This window comes from Pundamilia nyererei, unplaced genomic scaffold, assembly GCF_000239375.1.
Source record: "Pundamilia nyererei isolate P.nyererei 1_Seehausen unplaced genomic scaffold, PunNye1.0 scaffold00110, whole genome shotgun sequence".
In the NCBI taxonomy this organism is placed as follows: domain Eukaryota; kingdom Metazoa; phylum Chordata; class Actinopteri; order Cichliformes; family Cichlidae; genus Pundamilia; species Pundamilia nyererei.
The window spans coordinates 140,554-162,068 of NW_005187511.1; the positions used below are offsets into that span (position 1 = coordinate 140,554).

At 39.9% G+C, this 21,515-nt stretch overlaps 4 protein-coding genes across 4 annotated transcripts in view; 3 read left to right on the forward strand and 1 right to left on the reverse strand.

Moving 5' to 3' along the window:
- Positions 1-6,748, forward strand: part of prkcda (protein kinase C, delta a) — a 15,395-nt gene extending 8,647 nt beyond the window's left edge. The window contains exons 12-18 of the mRNA XM_005741348.1: positions 100-273; positions 380-471; positions 3,410-3,472; positions 4,276-4,414; positions 4,534-4,722; positions 5,552-5,680; positions 5,770-6,748. Coding sequence (XP_005741405.1) covers positions 100-273; positions 380-471; positions 3,410-3,472; positions 4,276-4,414; positions 4,534-4,722; positions 5,552-5,680; positions 5,770-5,928 — 945 coding nt within the window. The 3' untranslated portion in view covers positions 5,929-6,748. The remainder of the gene's footprint in view (positions 1-99; positions 274-379; positions 472-3,409; positions 3,473-4,275; positions 4,415-4,533; positions 4,723-5,551; positions 5,681-5,769) is intronic.
- Positions 6,749-7,390: 642 nt separating this feature from the next.
- Positions 7,391-11,118, forward strand: rft1 (RFT1 homolog). Its single transcript, XM_005741349.1, has 10 exons — positions 7,391-7,681; positions 7,774-7,859; positions 7,944-8,066; positions 8,143-8,434; positions 8,525-8,659; positions 9,507-9,767; positions 9,860-10,004; positions 10,096-10,201; positions 10,302-10,551; positions 10,671-11,118. The coding sequence occupies exons 1-10, from the start codon at positions 7,619-7,621 to the stop codon at positions 10,833-10,835; spliced, it is 1,626 nt and encodes a 541-aa protein (XP_005741406.1). The 5' UTR covers positions 7,391-7,618; the 3' UTR covers positions 10,836-11,118.
- A 770-nt stretch (positions 11,119-11,888) lies between these two features.
- On the forward strand, positions 11,889-13,103 carry mustn1a (musculoskeletal, embryonic nuclear protein 1a). The gene is made up of 3 exons (XM_005741350.2): positions 11,889-12,066; positions 12,169-12,295; positions 12,606-13,103. The coding sequence occupies exons 1-3, from the start codon at positions 12,058-12,060 to the stop codon at positions 12,701-12,703; spliced, it is 234 nt and encodes a 77-aa protein (XP_005741407.1). The 5' UTR covers positions 11,889-12,057; the 3' UTR covers positions 12,704-13,103.
- A 262-nt stretch (positions 13,104-13,365) lies between these two features.
- ruvbl1 (RuvB-like AAA ATPase 1) lies at positions 13,366-21,496 on the reverse strand. The gene is made up of 11 exons (XM_005741351.2): positions 21,187-21,496; positions 17,320-17,406; positions 17,082-17,214; positions 16,120-16,271; positions 15,548-15,637; positions 14,751-14,900; positions 14,570-14,633; positions 14,288-14,486; positions 14,088-14,190; positions 13,907-13,998; positions 13,366-13,542 (listed from the first exon to the last, which is right to left on the reverse strand). Exons 1-11 carry the CDS (start codon positions 21,325-21,327, stop codon positions 13,383-13,385), a joined length of 1,371 nt encoding a protein of 456 aa, XP_005741408.1. The 5' UTR covers positions 21,328-21,496; the 3' UTR covers positions 13,366-13,382.
- Positions 21,497-21,515: the final 19 nt, after the last annotated feature.

Genomic DNA, 21,515 nt, shown 5'->3' on the forward strand with positions numbered 1-21,515 from the left:
TCTTCTCTTCTCTTCTCTTCTCTTCTCTTCTCTTCTCTTCTCTTCTCTTCTCTTCTCTTCTCTTCTCTTCTCTTCTCTTCTCTTCTCTTCTCTTTGTAGGTCCTGCTGGCAGAGCTGAAAGGGCGTGGAGAGTATTTTGCTGTGAAAGCTCTGAAGAAAGATGTAGTGCTTATGGATGATGATGTGGAGTGCACGATGGTAGAGAAAAGAGTCTTGGCTTTAGCCTGGGAAAACCCCTTCCTCACACACCTTTACTCCACCTTTCAGACCAAGGTACTTCCCCTCCATGTCATTAATGACTGTATTTTATTCTGCATCAGTAGTTACATTACATTACATCGTTGTGCCTTTAATAGTAAAAAATGAAATGTTTCTCTAGGAGCATCTGTTCTTTGTGATGGAGTATCTGAATGGAGGTGACTTGATGTTTCACATTCAGGAAAAAGGGCGCTTTGAGCTCTACAGAGCCACGTGAGTTCCACCTGTCACACAGCCATCATGACATACTGTACGTTACTCAGTGGAAACACAATCCCTGCCATCCTTACTCAGTGTTCACATGCTTGTCTAGCTGCCCAGAGACTCACATTTACAGAAGATACTTGTAAAGATCAGCATATGTTTATTGTCTCTTTGTCACTTTTTTAGCCTGCATCTTGTTTTCTTTTATATGATGTATAAAGTCTGAAGGACTGGGGCAATGCTGGCATCTATTAGCTCCTGTTCTTTAGAAGACAGGCCTTGTAAGGAGTGAACAGCTCTTAATGTTTGTGTATGGGGAGATATCAGTTACTACACCCACTTCTCATCACACTATGGGAATCTCTCCAGAGAAAAACAATCGCAAGCTGGTGAAATAAAGCGTTATGAATCCAAAATCTGGTGGCACCTTGACTGCCAACTAAACTTTTACTTTTTTAAATTAAATTACACTTTTACAAACCTGCTGACATTTCTTAGCAAGTGCTAAGGATTCAGAGAGATTAATATGAGAGTAATGATCATGTTATGTGGTGTTTAGAACCGATGAAATTCTTGCTTTTTAGTCAGTTATAAATTTAATTCACTGAGTGCAGAAATCTTTTGAAAAGTAATGTTTTGGCTGAAGATTTTTGACAGAATTTGGCTGTATGTAGCAGAAAAATACAAAGAGTGTACAGTCGGGTTTTAAGACTGAATGCATTCGCTGGATTTTTTTCTTATAAACCACTGAAATGCTTCATGTTCTGCTTTCTAACTGTTGTGCTTAGTCACTGATCTTACATCTCCTGTAGTTAAATCAGCGGCTGTGTCCAGTACCTTTGAGATGACAGGAGTAATTTTGTACTTTGCAAACACTGACACCTGATCCTTTGTTGGCATCCTCTAGAATTCTCCTCACTCAGTGACTGTATTCACTCTGGGTAATTTATCCTCAGTGAGTGAGAGAGAGAGTGGGCTATTTTATTTCCCTACTATTCATTCCTTTACGTGTTTGCATCTTTTTTTATGTTAATGCTTAAAACAAACATGCCTCAACAAGACAGCAGAAATTCTGTGGTTCATAAGACCGAATTTAAGTCAATTCCAGCAAAGCAGTAAATTAATTAAACAAATTTGCTTTAATTTAAATGTATGCTTACAGTCTGTGGTGTTAACCATGCATTGTTTTTGAAGACTGAATGGTAATATCAGTAAGAGCAGCAAGCTCATGCTATGAGCTGTTGCTTTTTTATGCAGTGCACTTTATGTAAGTTAACTTTGGTAGTTTTGCCTATCTTGCTGACAAACAGCATAGCTCCACCATGACTATAACATTGCCTGTTATAGTCATGCTGGAGCAGGTTGGTTGTTTAAACTTAAAAAAAAAAAAAAGAAGCCTGGAAAAGAAGCAATTAAAAAAAATTAAAAGGGTAAAAAAAAGAAGAAGGAAGGAATAAAAAAAAGAACTTTAATATTCTCTGCAGGGAAATTATTTTGTAACAGCTCTAATACTGGCGAGTTGTAAAATCCCACAAGCCTAACACAACACAGGACTACAAGAAATCACTGGGATGCATAGTCCGTAGTCTCAATGCAAGTGTGGATGATGTCACACGGAGTTGCCAGTTTGCTGGAGAGCGCGATGTAAACAACAGCCAATCTGGCATGTGAAAAGTCTGTGGGTATATAGTGTGGAAGTAGCCCCATGTTAAATATGTGGGCTGCAGAAGCGTTCCTTCACAGTAATGTGACAAGGGTGGCACCATCTGTTGTTAATAAAAGTGGCAAATCATCCACATCTTTATTTATTACGCTTGGATTTATTCCTGTTCACCCGAACTGTCTGAAAGCGGTTGATGGTAATCAAAGGATCTGAAATATACCCTGTTGCTATGTCTCTGTAAAACGTAACTGCACACTCATTAGGCTCATTTCCTTGTCAATCTCATTCCATTAACATAATTTCCTGCACTGTTAGAGGTGAGATATGGCTTTGATCCCCTCCTTTCATTTTCTTATCTATCTGTTCCTCCAGTGGCATTTCCTCTTATTTCTGTAGGAATGCTCATTATTGTTGTGAAAAAGACAAAGCAGTATTCTTCCATCAACCTGCACTTCCACTGCCATGCCAGTCAGGAAGTCGTCTAGTACCTGCAATATACATAATCTTCTGGTGACTTATTTATAATAGAATAGTTTCTGTAAACTTGATGACACACAAGATTAATGTGTCTAAACTGTCGTGTTGTATATTGCTGCACAGGCTGTCACAGAATATAAGGCATGTGCTGGATCTGGTTATGCAACATTTTTCCTTTGGCAGTGACTGAACTGCAGAGTCTCAGTTAAGCTCGTTGCCACCACAAAGGCTGCTGCTAACCTGACAAAGACTAGTTTCATGCACCATTTCAACTTTCCTTCAGCTTGCATGCATATCGAGGTGTCCTCTTACAACTGTGTGTTTTTGTTTTGTTCTTCGTGATCCAGGTTGAGACGTTCTTGTACATATGCCTGTACTGTCTGACTCCTATTCTATGAGGACTGCATTTCTAATGATGTTAAGTGAGAGATATTGACAGTCTATTCAGTCCTGTTCAGCAGGTCATTTAGTGTCACTGTGCAGGAACTGGGCTGGAGAGATGGCTTTGTGTGCTCTCCGGACCTGGTTGTTTCACTCGACACAGATGACAAGAGAAGCAGGTCAGCGATAGGCTAATCATTCGGCTCGCAGCAGCTCTTGGGTTTCACATTATGAGAGTGTTATTCACCTGTCTCCTACTCCATACAAATGTCCTCTTCAATAATTCAGGTGTACACTGAAATGAGTCTGCAGTTACACCAGTGTTAAGCCTCCATCTATGTACTGAGATAGCTCCGCACAGGCCTGTAGCTTTCCATCAGAGATGAGTGTCTGATATTTCTGTCTCTGACTCCTTTGTCTTGCCAGGTTCTACTCTGCCGAGATCATTTGTGGTCTTCAGTTTTTACATTCCAAAGGCATCATCTACAGGTCAGAGCACAGAATAGGAATTTCACATGAATATAAAATACACTTAAAAATCTGTTTTCTTTACATTATTTTGTTGTTGTTTTTTAATGCGCCAATGATTTCAGTTGCAAGTGTAATGAGAAAATGAATTTGCAAAGTCTCCAATCTTGTTTAGTTAGGTAATCCCACGCATTTTTGACACTTTTTCCCCCTGAAAGTTTAATTATTATTGTGTGGCATGCATTGAGCAAGGGCTGTTATGAAAACTGTGGACTTGGATGCAGTACAAAAATGTGATTTAAAATTTTTTTAAAAGATTTTGGGAAGAGGAAAATGTAAATGTGTTTATTTGTTACACTGAGAAAACCAGACTCCTGACATTTCAGGACAACACAAAACTAAGATAACTGTTACAAAATGTCTAGTAAATGAACATAGAAACAGTAGACCACTCAATTGGACTGCATATCTCAAAGACCTTTCATATCTCTGCATAATTTTGTTTTTTTTTAATTATAGTGAAATCACCTATAAGTATAGTAAAAATTCAATATCCTCAAAGAAACTCATATAATTACTGCATTTTACAAAACTGCTGCTTTGTGTAGCGAATAGTAGTGTGTAAAAAATCTCACAGTTCAAAGTGCAAATGCATCTGTAATCAAACATTAATCCCCTTAAAAGTTTATTTAACCTTTTATTGTAAGTTGTTATTTGTGTGGTAAATTCTGTTCTAACAAACACAAAATAGTTTTCTAAAACGTTATCATCACAATAACTCATGTTTATATCCTAACTTGGTTCTACTTTTTATTCATTTTCAGGGATCTTAAGTTAGACAATGTGATGCTGGACTGCGATGGGCATATAAAGATTGCTGACTTTGGCATGTGCAAGGAGAATGTATTTGGCGACAATCGCGCCACAACTTTTTGCGGCACTCCTGATTACATCGCTCCAGAGGTGCAGTCTTCTTCCAAAATTCGCTCTTGTGCTGAAATAATCAAATCTGCATTTAAAAACAAAACTTTTAAACGTCTGTCTGGTTTAATTGTTATTTATAATTTTTTGTTTAACTTTAGATTCTGCTGGGACAGAAATACTCATTCTCAGTTGACTGGTGGTCATTTGGGGTGTTGCTGTATGAGATGCTGATTGGTCAGTCACCTTTTCATGGAGATGATGAGGATGAGCTGTTTGAGTCCATTCGCATGGATACTCCCCATTATCCCCGATGGATCAGCAAGGAGTCGAAAGATCTGCTTGAGCGGGTTTGTATCATATCTTGAATACTAAATATAATAACCCCAAAAAGCGTTCAGACACGAAATGTCCATGAGTCCCAAAAAGTTGACTTTGTTCATCTGGACGTAGCGTTTTCAGTGGGAGTAATGTTTTATCACTCATCCAAGTGAGTTTCATGTGTTTATTTCACAAAGTATTAGGTAAACTAGTATTTGTGTCACTGGCAACAGACTGGACATTGAACAAGTCAGAAACATGAAAAGAAGCAGCTTGCAGATGCACAGAAACAGTGGGCAAGAAAAAGCAGCTTACATTTCATATCCTATATGAAATAACCATTTGAAAGGGTTTTAGGGTAACTGAGCTTAGTCCTCTGCTGGTGTGGACTAATACTGGGATCAGCTAGTCTGCTGGGATTGTTCCAAGACTTGCCTTTGTGGGCCTGCCTGAGCTAAAGCTTTGCTTGAGGTTTAGTGAAATGAAATCAGCCTTTCTTTTGAGGGAGCATCCAAAAGCCCTCCAAATATTAACAAAAAGTATTTGGACAAGTTCTAATTGTCACACTTAGTGCAACATATCCATTGTTAATATGGTCTACTCCACCTGCAGTTACTCTGCCAGTTGTAAGACCTCGCAGAGTCCTGACCTGAATAACTTAGATTGTCTGTGGAGTAGGAAATGACGGTAAAAAAATTAGCTTGTTGATACACTTGAGTGGAGGGAACATTAAGCACCAAGTTCAGTCCCTGGCTGGTACGGTCTGAGAACATAAGCAGTCCATTTAACTGAAAATCCTTTGTGTTTGACACATGATCATATTCCTTATGCAACCTTTCTGACCTTCCTTCCCTGCAGTTGTTTGAGAGAGACCCAACTCGCAGGATAGGAATTGTGGGTAATATCCGGTTACACCCCTTTTTCAAGAGCATTAACTGGCAGGCGTTGGAAATGAGAGAGGTTGAGCCCCCCTTCAAACCCAAAGTGGTACGTCACACACGTCACTGAGGATTTAAAAATTGTAGCTCTTGTGCTATGATTACATTTTGCTGAGATTTGTTTGTGGAAACTTCCAGAAAGCGCCGAATGACTGCAGCAACTTTGACCGGGAGTTCCTCAGCGAGAAGGCTCGTCTTTCCTACAGTGATAAGAACTTCATAGATTCCATGGACCAGTCGGCATTTGCTGGGTTTTCATTCATGAACCCCAAGATGGAGCATCTTTTAGAAAAATGATGTCATCCATGTCAGACTCATGCTACTCTCCTCATGTTTATGGAACAGTTTGCCTGCTTGCAGATGAGCAAGCTGTTTCACAATCAGTATTTGTTTCACCTTATTTTAAGCACAAACTATTCTTGGGTACGATCAAACAACAAACGGCCCGTGTACTGTATATATATATATGTGGATCTTTCATTTATGTGCATGCTTATTATTTGTATAGGTTATGAAGACCTGTGTGAGTAATAATATACTGTGGGAGTGGGAGTCTGAAAAATCCTTACATTCCACTTGACGTCATTGCTACCATCTGCTGCCATCATGTTTCCCTTTCATGTTGAAAATCATCTCCACTGGGGATAGAAAATATGAAATGGAGGAAAAAGGCTACAGGAACTAATTTTACTTCATGCTTCAGATATAGGTCGTATTTGTGAATGAGGTGACTGCATGTTTAGAGATTTGAGACCAAGAAAAATCCATCAATCTTAGCATTGTGGCTTAAATATGAATGTCATAATTTCAAACATCCAACTTCTTGCCTTTGACTAAGAAGAACTTGTGGTTGTAAAGTTGACTGAACAGTGCCATGTAATGATCAAACTTTAATGCTCCAGCTGTTTTCAGCTGTACAGAAAAGTTCTGTTTTGTGGATGGAGGTGCAATGAGTGCAGCCATGGGTACAAAAAGAGTAGTGAAATGACTAATTGGTGAGCCACTTAAATGCTGTATATAATATTTATGTATATTGTTGTTAACATGTATATTGGTTTGCAAAGGATGTATTTTTTTTTTTACTGTCTCCATATTTCCCATATAATAAAAAAAATACATAAACTCCCAAGTCTGTGCTCCTTTTGTGTGATTTTGAAGTGCACGTAATAGAAAAGGTTTTAAACAAATTGACTTTCAGGAGCTGGACTGGAGGCGATCTAAAGCAATATAATCTTTATATAAATCAAATTAAAATTTTGAAGGCTTTTCACTTAAAAGCGTTTTGGATCTGATCAACAACCCATTATCCTTTGATTAAATTTGATTCATAAACAAACCAAAACAAGAATCAGTATCAGTCGACAAAATTTTTTTTTTTCTATTTGTTAATAAATCTTTTTATTTGGACAGGAAATATTAGACACATTTTCCCGTAACTTATTATTATTATTATTATTTTTAATCAGAAATGCATATATGTGTTTATATAGCGAATATATTGAGACCCTATGGATGCTTGTTTCTGCCACTAAAACATCAACAACCAAGGTTTGAGTCAGAAAGTCGAATTTGGAGATATTAACCAGTAATGCATTTTCCAGAAACACGTGGTCCACGTGGACCTGTAGTACATAATAAATTCCCGAGCATTAATTTTTGATTTCATCTATAGATTTTTCCTAAGCATTATGACGCTATCTAGTGGCACTAGGGTGAAAGCAACGTTGCGTGACGTCACTACGTAATGCGCTTGCGTAAAATGTCTACGGAAGTATTGGTGTACGATCCACAGCTTTAACTGCCGGGCACAACTGACAGCTCATAGTTGCTCTACTGGAATAATGTCTGGTGCCGCCGGTTTGTAATGCGGTCGAGATAAGAGTTCCCACACTATGGCAGCATTATGATTCTTCTTCGTAGAAAGCAGCGGACACCTGGTATGCTCCACACCTGACTACAGTTTTCACAGAGCCAAAGGAAGATCAAAATGAGCTCTCAGGACATACTGCAGAGTGTGTCCACTCTAGCGTCCTATAATGTGTTGCTACAGGTAAACAAACACGGTAGTTGATGTGTGTTGAGCATTTACAGCATTTTTTTTTATTTATTTATTCATTTATTTGTCCGGTTTTATGTCCTCAGGTAATGTTTCGTGTGCTCACCTTTCTTCTGAATGCCTTTACGCTGCGGTTTGTGTCCAAAGAGCTGATTGGGGTGGTCAATGTCAGGTAAAGTTTGCAGGAAAACAACACAATGGTTTTCGGGCTCCAGCCGCTGTAACACGTGTCCTTACGTGTGTCTTTATTATGCAGGCTTACACTGCTGTATTCCACATTAGTGTTTCTGTCTAGAGAGGCTTTCCGGAGGGCCTGTCTGAGCGGGCAATCAGGCAAAAACCACAGCTGGAGACCAGTTATCAATCTCCTATGGATGACGTGAGTTGATTAGATGATAAAATAGGCATTCTGATTTTCAGTTTTTGATGCTCACATGTTATTTCTAATTTTTCAGGGTACCCCTTGGTGTGTTATGGGCAGTACTTCTGTCATATGTGTGGCTTTGGCTCCTAGAGGTCCCAGATGCTCACACTGTCCCTTACTACAGTCCTGCTGTGGTGCTGTTTGCCTTATCTGGGGTGCAGGAGCTCCTGGCAGAACCCTTGTGGGTCTTGGCTCAAGCTCACATGTTTATCCGATTGAAAGTGGTGGCTGAAAGCTTGGCAATGATCGCAAAGTGCAGCATAACTGTGGTGCTGGTGGTGTTTTCCCGTGAATGGGGCCTTTACATCTTTTCTGCTGCTCATGTAAGAAATCAGCTGAAGTATCAGCTGCTTTATTTCTGCAGATATTTGTTTGAACTTTTCACGACTTTGTGCTGTGTTCACTTTTTCTAGTTGGTGTACACAGGGATCCTGGTGCTATGCTATGCTGTTTACTTCATTCATTTCCTGGGTTCCAAAGAGGCAGCGAGGAATAGTTTCCCACTGCGCCGTGTTAGAGATTTGCTGCCCCGCAGACAGTATGGAGAGGTACTTGACCTTGCACGTCATTATGCATTACTCATCACTGATCCCATCAAAGTCACACTGAGTCATTGCATCTGAAATCACTGTGTGCCTTCTGCTCGACCATCTCCAAATTTGCATGCTAAATTTATGGTACAAAGTTTGGATGTATGTGATGATTGCTGTGAAATATTCGCACTGAAGATCAAATCATTCTCTCTCTCTCTCGATCTATCGATCTATCGATCGATCTATCTATCGATCTATCTGATTTATGAAATTCCTAGTCGCAAAAATTAAGAAAATGGCATTACCATTCAACTTTCATGCTGGTAGAGCAAATATGACAAGTTGTACCACAAAAACAATAGCAGACAGTCTAACCTGAATAGAAGAAAACTCTATTTTGTGCAAAGTTTTCATTTTTGAGACCCACTTTTAAGGCATGCACTCTGCCCTGAAGGAATCAAATCATTCAGATTAGGTTTAAAATAAATGCAACAATGTATCATTTTCATGTATATTACAATATCATAGACAGCAGCCTTCGTTGCAGCAGTCAGCATGATGATTATCTGATCCCTGCTTGCCTGTGGAAGTTCTGGCGTTAAGGTTAGGTTTGGGTTACACTGCCTCAGATGCCTCAGGGAAACAACGGCCTGAAAGTGGGTGGATAGGCCATTAAAAAATCTAGAAAAGCATTTAGCATATAAAGCTAAAAATTTATATCCAAGCTTTGTGCTATAATGTTTTAGGTAAATTAGAGACAGTCAAGCAGAAAATGTTGTAAAAATCTGATTATTTGTGATTATTAATTATATTTTGGTTACCATTCACGGCGGACATTCTTAACCTTTTTCTGTGTTTAAAGCCGTTAGTCGACAGGAATCTAGCGCGGCTCACTTGGAGCTTCTTCAAGCAATCCTTCCTGAAGCAGATCCTGACCGAGGGTGAGCGATACGTCATGACCTTTTTGAACGTCCTCAGCTTTGGAGATCAGGGTGTTTATGATATCGTCAATAATCTGGGCTCCATGGTGGCGCGCTTCATCTTCTTGCCAATTGAAGAAAGCTTCTACATATTCTTTGCCAAAGTGCTGGAGAGAGGGCGCAATGTCAAAAGTCAGAAACAGGTCTGAACTGTGGACGTTATCTCAAACAAATGTTTGTGAGCGGCTATGCTGGAATTGTTGATTTGACCTCTTTTTGCTGGTTTTTGTTATAGGACGAAGTTGCCATTGTCGCAGAGGTCCTGGAGTGCCTGCTGAAACTGGTGCTGGTGATTGGTCTGATTATCACAGTGTTTGGTTATGCATACTCTCACCTGGCTCTGGATATTTATGGTGGCTCTCTCCTTAGTAGTGGGTCAGGTATGTGAGCTAGAATCCGGTGACAGGAGACACCAGTATATGACATTTTGCTTTGCTGGGAATTTGTAAAATGTGTTTCTTTATTTTTTAGGGCCCAGTTTGCTGCAATGCTACAGCTGCTATGTCCTCCTGCTTGCTGTGAATGGTGTAACAGAGTGTTTTGTTTTTGCTGTCATGAGCCAAGAAGAGGTTGACAAGTGAGAATGCAGAAACACACACACACATATATATGTACATAGACACACAGTTATTTTATAGCGTGTAAACTGTCATTTAACACTGAGTTTATGTCCTCAGGTACAACTTCATCATGCTAGCCCTGTCTGTCTCCTTCCTCTTCCTGTCATACGTACTGACAAGTTGGGCTGGCAGTGTTGGCTTCATACTGGCAAACTGCCTCAATATGGGCCTCCGTATCTTACACAGCCTGCTTTACATACACCGGTACTTCCAGTTGAGTCGGTGGGAACCTCTGCGAGGCCTGTTGCCCTCCCCTCTCATACTGCTGGCGTTGGGCGTCAGTGGAGTTGTCACAGCAGTTTCTGAGGTTTGTTTTTTCTCAAAACAGGAACTTTTGAGCTGCGCTTTTAGTAAACGTACTTATTATTATTTTTATTCTGTAGAAGTCTGTGATCCTAACTGGAGCATCTGTTTTCTTGTCTCCAGGCTTTTTTCTGCTGCGACAGCCACTTGCTTCTGAGGCTCGTCCATATCGGCGTGGGGGCAATATGTCTGCTTGGTGTGGTTGTAGCTGTTCTTCTCACAGAGACTAAGCTTGTTCAGTTTGTGAGCACCCAGCTGCTGCCTCGATTCAGAAAGAAGCGCACTTAAATTAGACGTAAAACTGTTACACCTGACTCAAAGAAGTCATGCGTTTCCACTACAAACTGAGCCGGGGAACAACCTTTTCTTTCTAAGGACCTCACATGTGTCATGAGCGTGTGTGAATCTGTGAGTTTTATATAAAAAAAAAAAGAATGAATTTAGTTGTGGGTTTAAAAAAGTGGATGTATTTTAATAAAACTCTTTATTGTTTTACACAATGACCATGAACACTGTATTTATATCTGTGGTGTTTTTCCAGGAATTAAATGGAAAAAAGTTTGGTTTTAAATACTACGTTTATGTGTTGCTCACCTACCTCTGTAGCTGTTTTGGTGAAACAGTTGTGCACAAACTAAGGCAGGCGCTCTCAGTGTTGACTGATTGGAGTAGAGTTGTATTTAAGAAGCAGTACAACATGTTTACTAAAATGAAATGAAATGCTTGACTTCTGCTACCGTGACCAAATATTTTGTTTATATTGTGAGAAGTAGTTACGTTCTTGAGCCTTGATTTGCACTAGTATTTTTTTCCTTTTTTTAGAAAGAAAAGTTTGAGTTCAGTGCTTAAGTCAACTCAGCTACTTTGTAATTGTTTCCCTGTCTGATAAGACAGCCATTTAGTTGCTTTTCTTGACCCTAAACTAATTTCCACTGAATTTGGGGTCTCCGTGGGGTTGAATAATGATGTAATTATGGAAAATGAACCTATCCCATCAGCCCAGCAATTTTTTCACAAAGATGGATGGATGGGTGTGTGGGTGTGTGTGTGGGTGGGGTGACATTCTTTTACAGCAGGAAAAATTAAGTCTCCTCTTAAGAAAATCAAGTACTTATCTCTTGATTCACATCTTATAAACTTTGAGTTTAATTTGCATGGTTTGTTTATTGTCAGCGCTGTTAGAAAGCAGCTGCCCAACCACGCTTGCAAGATTCCTACACCTCCGATTTATTCGACAAAAAGTAATGCCACAAGTTGTAGAAGTGTTTCATTTTCTAAGGAAGAAGCAGACCCTGAGAAAAATAGGAGGGAGAGATCAAGAGGAGGAGTCAGTTCCCTCATTACGTCATTTTTTATGTGTTAGGAACAGAGTTATTACCCACTGGAGACTGACTCACTGTTAGGTTGTGTATATATATGAGAGTGCGTGTTGGGTTCGGCCTGTTGGAGAAAGAGAGCCCGCTGAAAGAAAGAGAATTTATTCCAGGCCATCTTCAGCTACTCAACAATCATGTCTCAAGTAAGAGCAGTGTTTGAGCTTTCAAAGCAGGGCATAATTGTTGCAGACACGGGGACTGTCAGTAACCTCTATGTGTTTTACTTTCCCTTTACTGCCTTTCAGCCTAATCAGGAAGATGAGCAAATGCAGCGTCCTGAAGTGAGAGAAGAAGACCTGACTGAAACAAAGAACAAGCTGGGTGCTGCCGGGCCTCCCAAGAGCAAGACAATGGAAGTAATGGAGGAGTGCGGTAAGGACACTAAACCAGCAGATGAGAGCGAATGAAACTATTCTGCTTTCTGTATTTGGTTAAACTAAGACCACACTGCAGCCATGAGTAAATGCAAGGGGCGTTTCTCATGATGCTCAAGTTTCCATTCCATATACAGAGAAGAAGAAAAAAATGAAAGGGGTTGTAATGATGGGAGATTCCTGTCAGTGTTCCCTCTGACACGGAGCGGGACACAATGTACTTACAGAGCAAATATTTGTCTTACATAATCCTCTTTACTGCTGCATTTACAGTGAGATATCCTACTGCTGTTTCCTGTTCTTCACAGAGAAAATGGGTAAAGTTGCGCCCTCTGTGTTCAGCAGAGCGAGGTCAGGAGCAGAGACTGCGTTCAACACTCGCTCAGGCCAGCCAATCAGGAAATAGGAGAAAACCTGACCGTGGCTGAATCACACCTGCTCCATGTTCATGTGTTTGGATCAGTTGTTTTCTTGTCTTACTTCAACCCAAGGAAAATCTTGTTTAAAGCCCATTTTTTCTGTATTTCGTCATGACAAAATTTTACACTAGATTTATATTGATAGTTCCTTGAATTTTAAGAAAGGTGCCTAACTGATGAACTCAGTTTCAGTGTTTAAAACATATTTGTTGATCTGTCTGATACGACTTTTTGTTACACCGGAAGTTTCAGAGTGGGAGTATAAAGTAGTGTATGCAGTACACTTCAGAAAAACCTTAATGATAATAATGATAATAATGAACAGAAAGACAGATTTATTCAGCAACGATTACGAAATTACTTTGCAATAAAATCTCTTGAAATGATGCAAATTGTCTCTTCTTGCCTGTCTGTTATTACAGTGAGATGCTAGTAAACTTTACTACTAAAATCCAAAAATAAGAGGCAAAACTAAGAAAATTTTTCCTTTCTTTTATTTCAAAACTTTCCATTGACAAATGGAACAAATAAAAATTCATCTGAACAAAACGACTACAGAAAGCAGAGGCAGGGACACCGGAGTGAGTTACAGTGAAGGGCAAAGATGATAAAATGCAATGAACGTTAGAGTGAAACTAAGATGGACAAATACAATGATCACAAGTTTTATTTCATAAACTTGTGATCCTGATCTTGGAGGATTTTTGCTGAAGACTTGGCGTCATAGAACAGCTCATTGATCTCTTCTACCTGCTCCCTCTCCACCGTTTCTTTTCCCTGAACGCGGCCCAACAGACTTGCCGGCGTCAGCAGCTGTACAGCGTATCTGAGACAAAACAGGAAATAGGAAAGACTCAGTACACCCACACACACATATTTATAGTAAACCTGTTTATAGCAGAAGATAGTTTAATGGGTGCAAATCCTACAAGAGCTTTACTACAGTATACAGTCTTTTATCTGTAACTTTATACATGTTGGTCTCAGTGACGTAGCTGAGCTATTCTAATCCCTTTGAACAAAGTTTTTTTTTTTTTGAACATCTGGCAACAGTTATGGCTAAACAAATTTATTATGGTACGTCAAAAATAGAAAGAGTACACATGAACTTTTAGATTTTGTTGAGCAAACCGTAACTGAGTTGAGGCATTTCATTATAACACACCCACACCCAGAGTGTTTGGCCGTACCTGAGGGTGGTCTTGGTGCCAATCTCTGCCAGGTGTGTAAGAGCCTCCTCGCTGATGCTGATTCCTTCGGTCTGAGCCCGAATCTTGATGATCTGCAGACCACAGCCTCGTTAGTGACGCATGCACAGACAGTTTGATGTCGCACATCACATAATCCACAGAAATTGGTTTTCAGACTTACCTGCTTCATCTCCTGTTGTGTGTACAACATGGTGCGAATGATCATGACTCTGTCCAGCAAGTCCAGAGGAATGCCGTGTGGAGAACTGATGTCCTCTGTCCCCCTGGTCAACAAAAACTACTTAAATCCTGAAACTGTTTTGTTTTACCTTAAAAATAAACAAAAACAAAATGTGCTTCTCTCCATAAAGCACTTCTCACCTGATTAAACAGTTTCCCCTGTTAGAAGCGAATACGACAATGGGGGCGATGCTGCTTTCCAGTGCTCGATGGAGGTACGTGAAGCATTCAATGTCCAGCATGTGCACCTCATCCACAAACAGCACACCAGGTACGAGCTCAGCTATACCTTGGTCTATGTAGCGGTTCACCACCTTGTTGATCTCAGCACGCAACTTATCTGCAGCGAGAAATTGGCAGTGGGTCAAGAACTGAAGACAACTTGAGAGATTTAGTCTGAGTTAGCTGTTACACCGTCTCTACCAGTGATTTCTGTCTTTTTGGGCTTCATCAGTTGTCCCATCATGGAGAGAATGTCCTGGCCTCCCTGAGATGAAACAATGAACCGTTTATAAAGAGTGCCAATATAAAAACAATCAACTTTAGGATGTATACAGATGTGTTTATTCCAAACCGATGCTACTTTATTATTGCAGTTATGTACCTGGGGGCGAGCATTTGCAACATCCAGGTCATGCAGTGTGACATCTTGGACAATCTCCTTCTTTTTGTGGACATCACCTTTGGGCAGCGGAACATACTCCTCTGCCTCCAGGTCAAACTCTGTTGCAAAGGTGTCACAGCGGCCTTGTCTCTGCAAAGGTACAGTAATAGAAAAGATTAATGTCTCACATTGTTGCAGTCAACAATGAAGGGAAAGGTACCACACTGCAGGAGGGAGAGCAGATGTATGACTGAACTCAGTGCCAGCCCACTGCAGGAACAAGGGCATGTGGCTGAAGGATGAAAGAGGTTCAGAAGGAAAGTCATGAGGTGGCTGTCAACAGTAACAAATGTGTCGCCCAGCCCTCCTCCTTTACCCTCTGACTAGAGCCGACCTGTGCTGCTGGCCCACCTGCACTGATTAAAAGAACCGCTCCTGCAGCCTTTCAGCACAGGCCGCAAGCCCCACTGTTGGTAAAGAGGCACTGTGGGAGATGGAGAGATAAATGGAACATGAAGAGCCGCAGGAATGAGAGGCTCATTCCAGAGTACAACACAAATGCAGCAGGGTGGAGAGAGATGAAAGCATGCCACCATGAAGGGTTGAAGAGGACAAGCAAGATGGAAAAACCCTCAACTTTGACCCGACTAAGATGTTTTTTGGAAAAAACATTTTTCATCTGTAAACTATACACAATCTGGTAAATGAACAATCAGCCATGATCAGTTTCTCACTTTTGCCAACAACCAAAATGTGCTGCAAATGTAACATAAAAGCATAAAAGTAAAATAGTTTACCTTCACGGCTCCGCTGTTAGCTTCAATGTAGATGACGTCTCCCACCTCCACACGCTCTTTCTGAAGACTCTCGTAAATACTGGGATCCAGCTAAGGAAACACAACAACTTTAAATGTTTTAAAGCAAAACGCTGGCCTAGCTTTGGCTGTCAGCATTATGGGGTTTTTTTTGGCCTTTTTCAGCTTTATTGACAGACACAGTGAAGAAAGGACAGGAAAGCAGAGGGGAAAGATATCGGACTCAAGCCCGGGCCGGCAGCTCTCAGCCATGCACTGAGCTAAACCGGCACCCTGCCATTAGCATTATTACATCAGACTATACTTGAAATCTAATTTCCCTCGGCAGCATTAACCTGTTTACTAAAACTATAAATCACAGTTAGAAAATAAAAACAACTGAAAGCTAAATTTGAACAGAAGTCATTAACATATTGATAATATGTAACTGTTGGTGCTTTAACATTGGTCCTTATTTGCATTACTATATGGCTTGTTCACACAACATAACTGAGTTTCCAACAGAAGGAAAACTACAAACACAAACTAAGAAAGATTAAAACTCTCAGTCTGACCTTGAGCTGCTTTGTGCCTTTGGCAGTCTTCAGACCGATGATGACGTGGCTGATGGTTTTGCCGTAGCCGCCCATGGGATTCTCGGTCTCGCATGGGGTCAGCTCTGTCACCTCCCCTTCATACACCTCCTTTGTTTCTTTGATGCGCAATCCTGAATATGGCGCAGCATTACAGTTACACATTTACACACATACAAACTTATGCACAACCTAATCTGGTCTTTATATTCCTACATGAGCTAAGCCACAGCATCCATTGGGTCACCGAGCAACGGATTTTATTACAGAAAAGAAACATGTGTCCTGTGAAATGACTGGACATTGTTCAGTGTAACACGATCATGCTCTCGTTCCTGTTACATGCAGCACACAGGTGTCTAATCCTCGGTGCTGTGGCGCACAGAGCAGCTCTAAAGGCGGGGACAGTCCATCAGGGTGCTGTTATTGACAAGGTGATGACAACGTTCAAATGAAACCTGGTCTCTCTGAAGAATCTGCTCAAGGGGTGGAGTGAATGTGCTAATGACCACGTCTCCCTCCACCTTGGCTCCATTTGCCGCCCACTCAACAGGTAGCATCAGCAGTCTCAGATCCCCTTTCTGCTATTCCTTCTCACCACCTTTATAAATCTGCTTTACAGTGTTACCTTTCAGCTCATGACAACTGTGTGTGCAAGAGTTTCTTTCTCACTGCTAGTATGACCTGATCTTTTCCCACCAGTACAATAGAAGACACACATAAAAAATATTATTTTTAAAAAGACAAAATGCTTTAGGTGTATATCAATATTAAATCCAATTAAACCATTAGGCCAGTTTCTTATTTTCTTACCAATTAAGCCTTTGGTAATAGTAAGCTCATTTTCACTTCTACAAACTAAATGCCCAACAGGTCACAACCCATCGAGTAAACCTGGAGAACAGAAAACTAAAATCTGGGTTAAAAATCTATCCAACACTCACCAATCGCCCTCCTGAAATTCTCCATCAATACTTCTGTCTTCTTGATTTCAGATGAGTAGACCTCACTGCCGACCATGGGGCAGAATGGTACCTTGTTTCCCAGCTCCTGTGCCATAGCCAGGGCGAGGGCAGTCTGAAGGTGCGCAGGCAGGAAGAAATAAAGAGGCATGGTTAACAAACGCTTCAGAGATATCTGCTATATTAAATTAAACCTTATTGCTGAACACAGCACACTTACCTTTCCTGTTCCAGGTGGCCCTGCCAGTAAAATGGCCCTCCCTGCCATCTTTTTTGAGCGGATCAGCTCAACGATAATACCACAAGCCTGGAGAATAAGACAAATTAGACTATTATGCACACGCGCAAGGCTTAAATGCAATACAACTAACTAGCAAAACCCCCACTCCTGAACACAGGCGTTATACAACCCTGTTGGAGAAAGTAAAGCACACGAGGCAACGCATCTGTTGTGGCTAAAGTCACACTCTGATACAAACGTCAGTTCCTTTAATGTGGCTGACAAAAACAATTCAATTCAAAGCCCACCGAGTAGAACAAGAATTTAGCAATTCACATCCGATTTAGTAGAGTGTTTAAAAGTTTAACAGCATACAACTGTCAAAAAGTACAATAATGTCATAAAATAAGATATACATGAATCTAAAATAAGGTATTAGCTCTTTTACTCTGTGTTCTTGGGGACAGGGGGGCTTTCTCTCATTAGTAGAAGGCAAAAAGAGTTCCGATGGTGTTATATCTCATGGATGAGGTAGATCTGCTGTGTGTTCATGTGTGTTTTTGTGCATCTGTGTGTTTAAGTGTGCTAGTGTATCAGTGAGTGAGTCTGTCTGTAATCCCTTTAAGGGTGTGTGGCATTGCTGCAATGAAGAAAAGCGAGCAGATCGACATTCTGAATGTCGCCCTGAGCGCTGATGTAAACAAGATGTTATGATCATATAGATGCTATTAATAATGAAGTGTCCACCCTAACAGCACCAAGTCAGTGGTTTAGAGTTTTACTGGCACGTGGACATTTTTTTAGGCCTGAAGAAAAAACTTTTATACGGTTTTTATTAGAAAACACGATTTTATTAATAAACCATTTTATGTTATTAAAAATCAGAAAAATACTGTTACGAAAGCCTTGAAATAAATGGCCTAATATACACCATGCTCACCTTTAGATTCACCCCTGCTTGCTGCAGGTTTGTGATTGTGATTGAAAGTGCTGCTGTTGTGTTATGAGCTTTTTGTTTAAAAACTGGGGGCTGTGTGGATTTAATGGCTTAGTTTTTTTCTATTGCATCTCTATTTTTAGTCACAAATATGAGCGAGGTGCTGGCATTTTTTTTGGGTGATGACTGAGAACAACAGAGCCGTGGGTTAAACAAAGCATAGAAGCAAAAACAATTTGCCCCAAGGATTTTTTGCTCTTTATAATCGAGTTATGCAAGTTATTCTGAATCGTAGCAGCACTACAAGCTGTGTCAATGTAGTTATAATCTGTGCAATCCTCTGTAGCCACTCACATTAACTGTCAGAGAAATAATAATGCATTGTATATTTGTATCAGAATAGCAAATAACAGCTTGCACAATTACTTAAGAAATGCTAATTGTTCTCGTTCCCGTCCTGTGATCCCACTTTTATCATCTACAAAATAATGCTCGCCTCAGTAAAATTATGTCCAAATCGGAAATGGAAACGACTGGACTACTGCAATTCACTGTACATTGGCTTCAATAGGTCATTTGTTGGATCGCTTACAAATAGTCCAACCAGCAGCTGCGAGGCTACCTCCAAGTGTTCTGATGTGACACCCTATTTGACGTCTTCACCCTGGATCCCCATAAGTTCAGACTAAGATCTTTGCAATCATTTTCAGAGCTCTGCATGATCAAATGCCTGCTTTCATTAGTAGACGATTGCCTCCATATACAGCATGCAGGTGATTGAGATCTTCTGGCCAAAACCTCATTGTTCTACTCTGAAGACCGAAAATGAAAGGAAATCATGCATTAGGGATCGAGAATTTACTACAATTACATTTAAAATCCATGGACGCCAACGAAACTTTAAAGGAGCTTATTTGCTTAGACTTGCTTTTTCCTAGTGGCAATTATTGTTGTGTTTTTATATCAGCATTGTTCTTTGTTGATTGTTGTGGTAAAGCGTTTCATCTAAAAATGTGCTATATAAATATGTTTTACCTACATTCTTTACAAAAACATCAGCACTGGGTGCAGCGCATGTAGCAGAGTACACATCGGAGGTGGGCTGGGTCAATGTAGGATTTTTAAGAATGAAATTAAAAAGTCAATTTTCTAATATCTGATTTTTTTTATCTGTCAGAGATATAAAACAAACAGATTTCCCTAACATTTGTTACTGTAGTAATTCATTAATGCTCTGGTTGTTGCTTCTGTGGAGTTCCAAATAACAGGGAAGTTGCAGAGTGCCCTCTGATGGACAAACTATGCAGTGTCAATACGTCGTTCTCTAGTCTCCTCTTTATATTTTTCCTATTTTTACTGTTAAGGCAGTATAAATGCCAATACTAACAGACCACCAAACAGCTATTAACTGTTGATAAACCTACCCTGCTGATAAATGAATCAGGCTCTAGTCTACGGGTGTCAAACATATGGCCTGGGGGCCAAAATAAACCAAGCAAAGACTCCAATCCAGCCCATTGGATGACTTTGGAAAATGTGCAAGGTGGAATAAATTATTATTTTTTAACTGTATTTTCATAAGTTTTACAGCTTTCTCTTGCTGCTAAAGACATCCCTATTCATATTACACCAAAGCAACAGATAAGCAATTAAATGACAGAAAATTTCCTGTTTTTTTTCCTCCACTATTTTCTAAAAAGGCTCCTTTTTCCCACAGCGATTCCCAATTAAATATAATTTTTGCGACTTAAAAAAGAAGAAGCTGTTTCATAGTTGCAGGCCAGTCTGAACAGGGAACTACCAGAACCTTTTCAGCAATTTTAGACATTTATTTCTTTCAGTTTAAGACTAAAGAATCATGTTGACAGAGTTCTTTTACTATTTACTACAGTAAAATGTCTACATCATGTAGAAAAACTGAGAATTGCTGTTTAAATTGTACGTCTTTATCTTATGTTAAGATATCTTAGAGATTAAATGTGCAGTTATACACTGATGGAAAAGAGTTTCACTGGTCCAGCCCACTTAAGATCAAAGATGGATGTATGTGGCCCACAACATAAAATGAGTATGACATCCCTGCTCTAGTCTTTACCATAACTTTGCTATTTAGTTTGTGAAAAGCTTTGCTGGGCTAACAATGAACCTGCAATATTTAATTTTCAATAAAACTCACACTAACTTGCAAATATATCAGTTTGTACATTCAAATAAATATTACTTACCAATGTCAGTAGCCACTGATCACTGAATTGGTGTGTTACATGAGTTTTGTGGGTGTACATTTTTTAAATATAGTGTGACACCCTGAAAGACTTTACACCACTTTTCTTTTATTAGTAATGATATTTTTTTTAATTACCAGCACAAAATGGGAATAAATAGCAAATAAAAAGATAAATACAAAATATTGACAATGACCAACAAGAAAAATTAAAATTTGCATGCCATTAAAATTTGTATCAGCTCCCATAATTCACTGCTGTTCGGGATCATTTAATTTTCCACTTAAGAAAAGGGATATATTAAACCACATTTGAATGTTAAAATGGCTTTAAATAAATGTAGTTCATCTGGTTGCCCTTATTGTACCTGTACCCAACAGCAGATCCGTTTTTTCTCAACTAGATTCATCAACAACTGATACCTCCCTGCTTTCCGTTAGAAAACAGTTATTATAAATTCGCAATTCATACTTTTAATCCAGATTAAGTTAAAATATAGGGATGTATATATCGTCTTCTTATAAGTCAGCGTCTCTCTGTCACAAATCGGACCCGCAAACGACAGCGACCCCACTCAATGCTAATAGGATTAGCTTGTACTGTAGTGCCTGTAAACCGCTCAATTGTCCTCGTAAATATTCCCTTCTTACATAATATTCCCCCAAAAGAAAAAAGAAAGCAAATGACGTGAAACACGAATATTACCTCTCTTGCAGCCTCCTGGCCCACGAGTCCACATGCTGTCTGTTTAGCATTACCGGCCTCGTCTAGCCCCAGTCCTTTGACGTGACTGTGTGAAGCGATCCTCTGCGTTTTTGTTGTGCTTTTTACCTCCTCGATCTTCATAGTTGCGTTATTTGTGAAAATGTATAGTGTAAAGTCTGCCAGATGCGTTAAATACACATATAATCTCTAACACGAAATACCGCCTCAATCGGCGCCTAAACTCAAAACACAGGAAAATCTGTTTCCATGTGGGTTACTAGGGAAAATAAGCGGAAGTGATACCTTTAAGTACCGCCCATCTAACAACT

Excerpts from the sequence above, each read along its gene's own strand:
- rft1 (XM_005741349.1), top strand. The coding sequence starts at position 7,619 with ATGAGCTCTCAGGACATACTGCAGAGTGTGTCCACTCTAGCGTCCTAT. Across the intron at positions 8,067-8,142 it reads ATCAATCTCCTATGGATGAC|GGTACCCCTTGGTGTGTTAT; the intron begins GTGAGTTGATTA and ends CTAATTTTTCAG. Across the intron at positions 10,552-10,670 it reads TTGTCACAGCAGTTTCTGAG|GCTTTTTTCTGCTGCGACAG; the intron begins GTTTGTTTTTTC and ends TCTTGTCTCCAG.
- mustn1a (XM_005741350.2), top strand. Across the intron at positions 12,296-12,605 it reads GGAAGTAATGGAGGAGTGCG|AGAAAATGGGTAAAGTTGCG; the intron begins GTAAGGACACTA and ends TGTTCTTCACAG.
- ruvbl1 (XM_005741351.2), bottom strand. The coding sequence starts at position 21,327 with ATGAAGATCGAGGAGGTAAAAAGCACAACAAAAACGCAGAGGATCGCT. Across the intron at positions 17,215-17,319 it reads GGCCACCTGGAACAGGAAAG|ACTGCCCTCGCCCTGGCTAT; the intron begins GTAAGTGTGCTG and ends GCGCACCTTCAG. Across the intron at positions 13,543-13,906 it reads GGCACCAAGACCACCCTCAG|ATACGCTGTACAGCTGCTGA; the intron begins GTACGGCCAAAC and ends GTTTTGTCTCAG.